The sequence below is a fragment of the Octopus bimaculoides genome, chromosome 1 (assembly GCF_001194135.2).
Source record: "Octopus bimaculoides isolate UCB-OBI-ISO-001 chromosome 1, ASM119413v2, whole genome shotgun sequence".
In the NCBI taxonomy this organism is placed as follows: domain Eukaryota; kingdom Metazoa; phylum Mollusca; class Cephalopoda; order Octopoda; family Octopodidae; genus Octopus; species Octopus bimaculoides.
In genome coordinates this window covers 55,733,221-55,744,917 of record NC_068981.1, presented here as the reverse complement: position 1 = coordinate 55,744,917, position 11,697 = coordinate 55,733,221, and the positions used below count along the sequence as shown (strand labels likewise).

Genomic DNA, 11,697 nt, shown 5'->3' with positions numbered 1-11,697 from the left:
CAAACCTCTCCTAAAAAAACTGCCCTACATTTTCACATACAACCCCAGAAACAAAGAAGCATTCAGCACAATCATACAACCTACCAATACTACACAAGAACCCAAAACTAAAAAGAATTTTACGTGACATTAAAATTGTCAAAAGCAACAAACAACCTAAGTCATTAAAGAAACTGCTAACTAATGCAAAATTATTCTCCTCCGCAACAAGCCCCAAAGTAAAAAAATGTAATCGCCCCAACCTTTTGGAAGGGTCAGAATACTATTTTAAACAAGGGCAACACTTTACAATTAAATCAAATTTCACTTGTGCCTCCGAAAATCTGATCTACGTAATCAGATGCTCGGGCTGCCAGAAAGACTATATCAGTAGCACGGGGAATTCTATCCGTCAATGTTGTATGGTGCATCGTCAATAGATAGCCTCACCACAATACCGCCAAATTTATCTCAGTGAATATATCGATGTATGTACGAAACAAATAGAACCTAAATTCACTATTTTCCCTCTATAAATTTGCTGACTGGACATCTACACAAGCCCGACTCAATAAAGAGACATATTTCATCCAAAAATACAAACCTGAACTAAACACCAATTCATTTTAATTGTATTACTAATTGTCACTTAATTACTTGACTCCTGGACACCCATTCATATTCAAACCTGAGTCATGATAGGTCCGACAGGACTCTTATGGAGAAAGTATTCATATCTTGGCAATTGTTTTATCGTTCATTTTCTACTTGCACTGACTTATTTATTCAATTATGGAATCTCAACATACACAAGAAAGTTACATATGTATGCCAACCACAATTTTTAGGTATAAATTACTGTTCTTACTTATATGTATGTGTATATGATTAACTGTATAAAATGAAATGACTCCTGTAACTGTATGTTTGCCAAAAAACACTGAAGGGCCTCATGAAAAAATAGGAGTTTCTCTCCTTAACATATTGCTTCTTTGACAATTGTTTGATCGTGAAACCGGTACTTATTTAATTTGTAATATGATCCTAATATCACCATAAATTTTATTATACAAACTTTTCTTTCTTATATATATATATATATAATCATCATCATTTAATGTCTGCTAGCATCAATTACATGTGGTTTGACAGGATCCGATGTGTTCAAGGACTGCATCAAGCTCTAATGTCTGTTTTGGCATGGTTTGTATGGCTGAAAGCCCTTTATAATGCCAACCATTTTATAATGTGGTCTGGGTACTTTTTCTCGTGCCACCTGCACTATGAGGTCACCATGCAGTTCTAACTGCAAACTATGAGAGGTGGTAGGGGTGAGCTTCAAACTAGGGACAAGGATATTGCTACTCACATCTAGCAAGGGGAAAAGGGTGGGAGAGAAAATTATAAGTAGGATCTGCAAGTCGTGGATAATGGCAATAAAGTACCCAGTACAGTTATACAATATAACTGGGGGTTGTTCTGTATACTAAATACCCATACGGTCACATCTCAATAAAACCGTCAACACAGTTGACAAAAGTTCCCCCTAGATGTATATTAAACCTAAAACGAAGTGAGGTAATTTTCAGTATGACAGCTAACCAAAATTTTTGGAAAATAAAGCTGAATGCAGATGGGAGTGGGTTTCATCTTCGAAACCGAACAACGAGCTCAATTTTAAAGATAACTTATACTAAAGCCGAAACTTAATAGATTATTACTGGTGCTGGTACAGTGCGAAACTGAGATCTCATTAAAGGAAGATACTCATAAACCTGCATATAAAGCCTACTGCGAGCTTTCAACAAGGAATTGTTAGAAAAATCGTAGCTAAGACTCTAGCGAATTCTTTGTGTGACCCATCTGCGGTGTTTAGGTGCTGACTGATTGTCTCAATAATTGATCAAACATGATTGTGCAATCGTTAAGTGAAATTAATAAATTCTACTAGAATATTCTAACAGAATCCTGCAAAAATAGGTGGGCTCTTAGTTATTGCTGAAAGTAAATGATCTTTGTGCATCGCAAAAAACACGTAGGGTGAATAAGAGGGAGCAGTGACTCATTGTATGTTATGAACTTGAATCTAACGAAAAATGAATAAACGTTTTCATGTTTTCGTATCTTTTGTTATTATGTAACTCCAGATCATCCCTGACCGAATAGACATTCCATCTGTAATCATCACGTCTTTTACTTTGTAAGGAACTCAGGCACATACTATCCAATGTTTCCTTTCCTAAGACAGTAAATTGCGATTTGGCTTCTATTTCTAAGAGATCGAGCGACTACGTAAATACTCCCTTTGACTCATTTCATTCCCGTTGAAAGTAACACTCACATCCCATGATGGAGAAATGGATTCTTCAATTTGGTTTTATATACGGATGGCCAATAATAGTTTAGGCGATTTAAAATATGATCGAGTCGTTAATCACCTAAGGTATTTAATTTACTCGTTGACTGAAAAGCAATCCATGGTGAAGTCACGAGAAAAAGGTAAGCGTGTGAATAAAAGAAGCCGTTATGTCATCGAGAACGGCTTTCCGAATTCACGGAATCAGATTCGATGAAGGTTTCTTTTTCAATTTTGAGGATCAATTTTTGAATTTGTAACATTTTACAAAAAGTTACATTACACTTTTTGTAAAAGGAGTCGTCTTGTAAGTTGTAGCATTGAAATAATTTCAGTTTTATAACTTTCTTATAACTGCTTTACGTAACTTGATCGTTAACACCAATTGACAGTTGACTGCTATTTTTAACAGTTTGAATGACCTTATTGAAGGCAAATGCAGATTCGACGTAAACCGTTTCAAGAAGGGGAACATATCGAACAAAGGGAAGCACATAAACTAACACCAACCTGTAGGGTCAGGGTTGACAAGATTAAACTACAATAAGGAAGGACACATTTACAATGTACTTGCAAGGATGGACCGTCTCTAACATACAAAAAACGTAGCGTTTTAGCACTCTCTACTGATTGGAGGGGAGTTCTTTACTTATAATCAATTACATCCATTATGTCATTCTTAGCTACTGAGTCTATCTATGAGCATTGTTGGTATATTATTATTTCTTTACAGTTTGTTTTAGTTATAATATTTACTGTTGTTAAGTTAAGAGATAGTTCATTAACCAGAAAAAAAAAATAGACATATTTGAAAGAACTGATAAATCAATCTAATAATGTACTTATCAGTTAGCTATTTTCATCTTCTAAACTATATTATTATGTGAGTATCATTAGTATATTATAGACATCTTTCAGTCCGATAGGAAACAACCATCTCTTTTGTTGATACATTACTTCATGTTCACCATTCCTGCTTTCTCATCCATTTTTACTTTTCTCTATTCTCTTTAATTTAAACTCTCTAGTTAATTATTTTTCAGGGTAGGTATTTTATTCGATATTTTCAAATGCTTTCAACCCCCTACCTCATTATTTTTGATCCAAGTTAACTCTTTCTCTAAGTTTTTATTCTCTGTCCAGAAAGGCTAAGTTTTTCGTTATCCATGGTGTTACGTTATTTTCATAAACGTAAATCGTACATTCGTCAAAGAGTAATCCAGTGAATATTTTGAGTATTCAACTTTACTCTCATATCGAGCTAAAATATCAGAACAAACACTATTTTGCTTTTGAAAATATATTAACAAAACAATATATATATTAATATTTTTGCTAGATCAAGATACCGTTTTAACCTGCTTAAATCACAATGATAAATTTAATTTTGAACCCGCGAGTACACTTAAGCGAACAATTTCGTTTGACCATATGCCTGGAAAACGCAAATGTAAGCAGCCATGTGGTTTTATGTTTACGGCGTGATAATTGGCAGCAACATCGTTATTTTCAGTCGTAAACACAAAACCACGTGGCCGCCTGCGTTTTCATTTTCCAAGAGTATAATCAAACTGACACACCTTCGATTCGTTGATGACATTGTACTGTACATCGCTGGAGCCACAGACCAGCTGTAGACTACGCTGACAGCTGAACACTCATAATTTAAAATGAACTGCAGTCAATAGACGAAGGCCAAATAGAGGCTGGAAGCGATGAAATCGAGAAGGTAAAAGAGTACGTCTACGTAGGGCACACAATCAATATGCGCCGAGAAATGGATGCAGAAATCCCAAAGAGAATAAGGGCAGGATGTGAGGCATTTAACTCAATAAAGGAAATACTCCAAACAAAGCTAGATAATGCCATACGCGTCAGACTTTTCAATAGCACTATCCAACTTCCGCTCTTATATGCAAGTAAGACGTGGGCTACTAGAAAAAGGATAGAACATCGACTGGCTACGACACAAAGGGCCATGAAAAGATCCACGCTAGAATGTCATTAAGAGAGCATATTCAAAGTGAGATAATTCGTGAATCGAGCGAAATGAATGATGTGCTCGTTGAATACCGGAAGCACAATTTCCGCTGGGCCGGTTCACGGTTCACAAACAACAGGTGGACTCATGCAGTTGTCGAGTGGTTTCCGAGAGATCGGAAAAGGCCACTTAGATGACCTCTACAACGATGGGCAGACGATTGGGTCAAGATGGAAAAGAATGGCGCAGTCAAGATAACTGGAAGCGTATTGTAACCAGCGGCGTATAATAGGCTCTGATGACCTGGTCGATACTGTGATAAAGAAACGAATCCTGCTCGCTAAAGCATTTTTGCAGGTTCAATGGGTTAAGAGGAGTTGGTGAGTCACTGGGTAAAAAGAGAAACATGCGGATAATGATGATTTTATGAACATGGTTGAAAAACAAAGCACCATAGATAATATGGCAAGTGTATACAATCTGGCGATTGTTAGCTTTGAATAATACATTTTTATGCATGTGCAATAGATTTGGCTGTTCATTTATTAAATTCTTTAAATAGAAACAACATAGTTAAAACCCATATTAACCAATACTGAAGGCTGTACGATTTCATCAATAAGGAATTTTGTTAATGCATCTGCATTAGTCTAAAACAGGCCTGGCCAACTCGAATTCCATTGCGAGCCACTTTACTCACAGAAGGTTTTTTGAGGGCTGCTTGTATAATTTATGCACTGCTGACAGAATTGAAAGCATTTTGCTTTCTCATGCTATTATTTATAATAATGAATGAATGATCGTTGATTCAACATGAAATGTTATCGTTGCAAAAACAGTAGTATCTTTCTTTTTTACTTTCCATTACAATCTTTGATTTTTGATAAAAATTTTTAAATGTTTGTTTAAATAAACCCATTTCAAGAAAGTATCAAGGACAGCCCTGGTCTAAAACCAATCTGATAACTGGCTGTATTTACTCTGATGTAACTCCCTTCTCCATAATTTTCAAGTTATATTTTTTTAAACATTTTTTTTACCTTGTTTCAGTCATAAGCCTGTGGCCATGTTGGGGCAGCACCTTGGAATTTTTAATCAAACTTATCGATCCCAGTGTTTATTTTCTTCTTAATCCTGGAACTTATTCTATCGGTCTCTTTTCCCAAACCACTAAGTTAAGTGATGTAAACAAACCAACCCAGTTCTCAAGTGGTGTTGGGGGACAAGCACAAAGATAAACGCACACACACACATATCTATGTATGAAAGTAGTAGAGTATTCACAGGTCTATATTTACACACACGCACATATATATATATATATATATATGTGTATCATCATCATCGTTTAACGTCCCCTTTCTATGCTGGCATGGGTTGGACGGTTTGACTGAGGACTGGTGAGCCAGAAGCTGCACCAGGCTCAATCTCATCTAGCAAAGTTTCTAGAGCTGGATGCCCTTCCTAATGCCAACCACTCCGAGACTTATTTTGTAACCAGTATTCTTCCTTGAAGATCTTTAATCCAAGATCAATAATCATAATCCTAGTCGTCCCGTTCCATCATATTTCCACTACCTCTCTATATCAGTGCCTTTTTTCTGTAAATATGTACTAATTCTTCCTAGCTTTTCAACTTTAAGTACACATGAAATATCTTCTCCCCAGTACTGTTCATGTTATTACTTCATTGTCTCATATCTTATATTGTTTTTTATTACAGGTTATCAGATGATAAGATTAAAATATTTCACTGAAGATTAATCAACAATGTTTAACAACTTTTCAACTCTAAAAATAACTTCATCAAGCTGATGTCATCCGTTGCTACAATTCTTGGTTGAATTGATGTGAAATATATTTTTTTTTAAATTGAGATTATTTATAGAAATTACTGTATAATGTCATTGCCACAGCCTCTGGGTTGGAACACATACAAGAAAGGAGTACAAATGTTCACTGGAAAATTTTATGTACATATTAAATTGGAATATTCACAATATATTTTGACTAATGTATAAGCATTATATCTTATTAATTAAACGAGTTTTGTTAGCCTTTTGCTGCTTGTTTTTAAGCATATGATTTTATCCCAATAAGCTCAGAAATTCTTTCTTAAGAGCCAAGACATCATCAGACTTTAACAAAGACTGTCATACAGAGAAAGTGTCAATTAAAAGTGAAAGCTATGGATGGAAAAGCAGAGCCTGAAAATATTGATTCATATAATAAGGCACCTGAAAACAGAGAAGTGAAACCTCACCCTTGTGATATATGTGGAAAGTTATTCAGTACAGGCAATTTGTTATTTTGCCATAGATGTGTTAATACAAGCAAAAAACTACATCAGTGTGATATCTGTGGTAAAACATTCTCTCGGAGTGGTAGTTTAAATTCTCACAAACGTATTCACACAGGTGAAAAACCATACAACTGTGATATCTGTGGTAAAAATTTCTCTCGAAAGGACAATCTATCTACCCACAAACGCATCCATAGTGGGGAGAAACCATACAGTTGTGATATCTGTGGTAAAATGTATTCAGGAAGTTGTGATTTATTGACCCACAAACTTATTCATACAGGAGAAAGACCATATCAGTGTAATATTTGTGAGGAAACATTTTCTACAAAGCGTCATTTATCTTGCCACATACGCATTCACACTGGAGAAAGACCATACCATTGTGATATCTGTGGAAAAACATTCTCTCAAAGTAGTCATTTCTCTCGACACAAACGTATTCACACAGGAGAAATGCCATACTATTGTGATATCTGTAGTGATACATTTTCTAGAAGTGATAACTTAACTCAACACAAACGTATTCATACTGGAGAAAAACCATACCACTGTGATATTTGTGGAAAAAAATTTGCAAGAAGTTCTGATTTGTCTTCTCACAAACGTATTCACACAAAAGAAAAGCCATATAATTGTGATATCTCTAGCAAAACATCCTCTGAGACTCATAATCTAGTTTCCCACAAATGTAGTCACTCTGAAGAGAAACCATACTGCTTTGATATCTGTGATGAAACATATTCTGGAAGTGCTGAATTATCCTGCCACACAAGAAAGACCATACTGCTGTGATATCTGTAATGAAACGTTTTCTACAAAGTTTAATTTATCTCGCCATGTACGTATTCACACAGGATAAAGATCAGGCCAATTTGTTGTATGTAATCAAAGATTATCTCAAAGTGGTTGTTTGTAACACCATCTTATTCAAAAGAATAACCATATCACTGAGGTATCTGTAATGAAACATTTTCTACATTGCTTAACTTTTCCTGCTACATATTTTCTTGGGATAGAAACCATGCTTCTGTGATATCTAATATAACATTCTCCCAAGTGTTCATTTCTCATTACAAAAACATATTCACACTGAAGAAAGATCATATCACAGTGATGTGATATATGTAAGGAAACATTTTCTAGAAGTGATAATTTAACTAAACACAAACATAACCACACAGGACAAAAACCATAACTAGGTGATATCCGTGGTAAAATATTTTTTTTTTTGCAAATGATATGTGATAATGTCCAATATTCTCGTTTATTCAAGGTCCTATTGCATCTTTTATATGTACTGAATATTTAACCATCTTAGCATTTCATGTCACCATTAATATTAATTATGCCTGTAAAGTGGCAAGCTGGTAGAAGTGTTAGCATGCTGGGTAAAAAATGTTTAGCAGCATTTTGTCTATCTTTATATCTGAGTTCAAACTCTGCCAAGATCAACTTTGCCTTTCACCCTTTCAGAGTTGATAAATTAAGTACCAGTTGAGCACTAGAGTCGAAGAAATCAACTTCCCCATCTCAAACTTGATGGTCTTGTGTCAAAATTTGAAATCAATATTAATTATGCCAGTGTATCTAGAGTATCTGAAGTGTGCTTTTTTATCTGGTATTGAACTTTTAGCTGCTTCTGTCTTAATGTTGAGCAAGCTACTGGGGTTTCTTATTTTGAATTACTAATTATCTCTTTGATTTTTGGCATGCTGACTTTTCTTCTAAAATCATATACATACACACAGATAGGTGTGCATCATTATGTATATGTGTGCATGTATGTATATCTGCATAGTGTCAAATCTTTATTGTTGGCCTATGATAGTCTCTCACCTTTCTAACACTTGTATTATTTGCCCCTCTATCTCATGTCCCTCTCAACACATCCCTTTATCACCCATCTGTCATCCATACCTTTATCTCTGTGTGTATGTGTATAAGAGTGTGGTAGTATTGTAATAAATGAAAACTATAAAAGAAATAATGTCCAGAGCTTTTAACAATTTAAAGAGAGAATTAATATATTAATTCTCTACATATTTCAGATGACTTCCCCAAGAACAAAGCAGATCTCTTGTTTCTTAATAATTTAACTACTTTTCTTCTGTAGATGGGTGATTTACCCCAAATGTATAAGAAATATCTCTCTTCCCATTTCATATATACTACATATGTGGGAAATTCTGTCTGTGGAGATATTAGCTAACTCCTCCTACATCATTTTATTGATTTTGATGAAACTTGACACAAGTAGAACTCGCGTCTGGAAACTTCATGGCATACTCAGATTGTTGAAAAAAAATCATTGCTGAACTAAAATCTTTTCAAAAACACCTGTTATTGTTGATCAGGTGTCATCTCCCACTCCTTTCAGAGCATGCACACTGAAAGTAAATTTGATGCTGATTTAAAAAAAAAAAAAATTTATGTTTAAAGGGATTGTAGTCCTTTTGGAACTACAATCATCTTTTGGGAGGGAAGTTAACTCCATTCTTACCTGATTGCCTGAGACAGTTTTTGCACTTTTCCATCTCAGAAATAAACCAGTCGATATAGATTATTATGAAATTTGTTAAGACCAAATTTTCCACACAAAAAAAAATCAGATTGTCTAAAGCTTCAAACTGAACAATTCAGAATACTGAAAATTTGAAGTTTTCTTATTTTGATGTTATAATGTCAAAATATCAAAACTGAATTTTTAAATATTTTAAAGGAAAATAACAAGAAAAACACTCTAAAAGGGTATTTTTTTAAAAAGTGATTTTATTGAGAAACATACACTAACATTTATTTTTTCTGCAAGGATACAGCATTGGAGACGTAAGCAAACAGTTTATTTATTGAATATTTTTATTCTTTAAATTCTCTTATTGAATATTTTCCTTCCTTTATTTCTATACAAACTTAAATATATTGAACAATCAAAAGTAGAAGTATGTAAACCGATGTTATGTAGTAAAGGCAATTGGAGATAAGCAGGTGCATTAGCCTAATTCTTGATCTGTCAAAATTCAACCTTTTAATTTTTGAGTATGTTTATGCTTGTAATGGAAACAAGTAAAATATTCAATAATGAGAGCGTTTAAAGAAAAGAAATATCTGATAAATAAATCTTTTAAAACTGCTTTCTCTTATTAACTTCCTCTAAAATATTTCAAATATTTAATTTTGATATTTCTGCATTACAGCATACAAATATCTGGCAGTGTCGGCTATAGCCTAGTCACCCATATTGTTAACCAGGTGATACATGAAGGAGTCATACCCAATGACTGGTGTACCAGCACCATAGTCAACTGCTATAAAGGTAAAGGTGACGCTTTAGATACAAATAATTACAGAGGTATCAAGTTGTTGAGTGAGGTAATGAAAGTCACAGAGAGGGTCATAGTCCAACTAATTGGAGAGATAGTCAGTTTAGATGAGATGCAGTTTGGGTTCGTGCCAGGGAAAAGCACCACTGATGCTATATTTCTGGTAAGACAGCTGCAGGAGAAATACCGAGCCAAAGATAAACTTCTGTACCTGACTTTCATTGACATGGAGAAAGCCTTTGGCAGCCCCCCGCCTCAGATCCCTTATCTGGTGGTCAACGAGGAAACTAGGGATAGATGAATAGTTAGTGAGAGCTATGCGAGCCATGTACAGGGACGATGTCAGTAAGGTGAGGGTTGGTAATGAGTACAGTGAAGAATTCCGGGAAGAGGTAGGGGTCCACCAAGGTTCAGTTCTCAGCTCCCTCCTATTTATCATAGTCCTCCAGGCAATAACACAAGAATTCAAGACAGGATGCCCCTGAGAGCTCCTCAATGCTGATGACCTTGCACTAATTGCTGAGTCACTAGAGAAGTTTCAGGTGTGGAAGCAAGGACTAGAATCGAAGGGCCTTCGAGTCAACCTAGCTAAAACCAAAGTCCTAATAAGTAGGAAGGTAGACAAAACACAAACCCCTTCAGGTAGATGGCTCTGCTCGATCTGCAGAAAAGGCGTAGGTAGAAACTCTATAAGATGTACCCAGTGTAAGCTATGGACACATAAGAGGTGCAACAATATCAAAGGAAGGCTAACTAGGAAGTTAGCTTTTGTATGTGACAGATGTTCAGGAGCAATAAACACTGAAAATGTGCAGAGAACAACTTCTGCCATATTCCAGGGAGAAAAACTAGATGTAGTTGATAGCTTCTGTTATCTAGGTGACCAAGTCAATAGTGGGGGAGGGTGCACTGAAAGTGTAGCTGCTAGAATAAGAATAGTCTGGGCAAAGTTCAGAGAGCTCTTACCTCTGCTGGTGACAAAGGGCCTCTCACTCAGAGTAAAAGGCAGACTGTATGACGCATGTGTACGAACAGCCATGCTTCATGGCAGTGAAACATGGGCTGTGACTGCTGAGGACATGCGTAAGCTCACAAGCAATGAAGCTAGTATGTTCCGATGGATGTGTAATGTCAGTGTGCATATACAACAGAGTGTAAGTATCTTGAGAGAAAAGTTGAACCTAAGAAGCATCAGTTGTGGTGTGCTGGTATGGTCATGTGGCGAGAATGGATGAGGATAGCTGTGTGAAAAAGTGCCACACCCTAGCGGTTGAGGGAACCTGGGATGAAGTGGTGAAGCACGACCTTCGAACATTGGGCCTCACCGAAGCAATGACTCGTGACCGAGACCTTTGGAAATATGCTGTGCGTGAGAAGACCCGGTAAGCCAAGTGAGACCATAATCCGAGGCCTCTGCCAGGGGTGTAACCAGCCCATTTATGTGTACCTTTCCTTTGCAAAGACCTGTTGAGGCAAGTGAAATCGAAATCGAACTAAATTCGACGACTGGCACCCATGCCAACCTCTCCTTCATTAGACACTAAACTCGGCTTGCGCAGACCTTCTGGGGCAAGTGAAATCGAAATCGTGATGGCACCTGTACCAGTGGAATGCTAAGAGCACCGTCCGAGCAGGATCATTGCCAAATTTTTTTTCCTTATGTTTTAGATGACGGAAATTCCGAATATGTCAGAAACCACGTTTTCAAAATTTTTAATTCAATAAGCATATAGATATGCTTATTTATTTTTTTTTT

General features: G+C 35.9%; 2 protein-coding genes across 5 annotated transcripts in view; both read left to right on the top strand.

Annotated features, from left to right (window-relative positions):
* Positions 1-2,126: 2,126 nt before the first annotated feature.
* LOC106883879 (zinc finger protein 239-like) lies at positions 2,127-7,426 on the top strand. 3 transcript variants are annotated; one of them, XM_014935017.2, is made up of 2 exons: positions 2,127-2,478; positions 6,040-7,426. In XM_014935017.2, the coding sequence occupies exon 2, from the start codon at positions 6,505-6,507 to the stop codon at positions 7,411-7,413; it is 909 nt and encodes a 302-aa protein (XP_014790503.1). In that variant the 5' UTR covers positions 2,127-2,478; positions 6,040-6,504; the 3' UTR covers positions 7,414-7,426. The 3 variants fall into 3 exon arrangements, with proteins under 3 accessions (XP_014790503.1, XP_052822796.1, XP_014790504.1); XM_052966836.1 differs by lacking the exon at positions 2,127-2,478 and adding an exon at positions 2,485-3,042; XM_014935018.2 differs by lacking the exon at positions 2,127-2,478 and adding an exon at positions 3,049-3,218.
* A 299-nt stretch (positions 7,427-7,725) lies between these two features.
* LOC106883882 (zinc finger protein 665) overlaps positions 7,726-11,697 on the top strand; it is a 9,771-nt gene continuing 5,799 nt past the window's right edge. The window contains exon 1 of one of the 2 annotated variants that reach the window (XM_052966833.1): positions 7,726-7,820. The gene's annotated coding sequence lies outside the window, so the exon portion shown is untranslated. Of the gene's footprint in view, positions 7,833-11,697 lie in introns of both variants that reach the window. The other variant, XM_052966831.1, reaches the window with a different exon arrangement.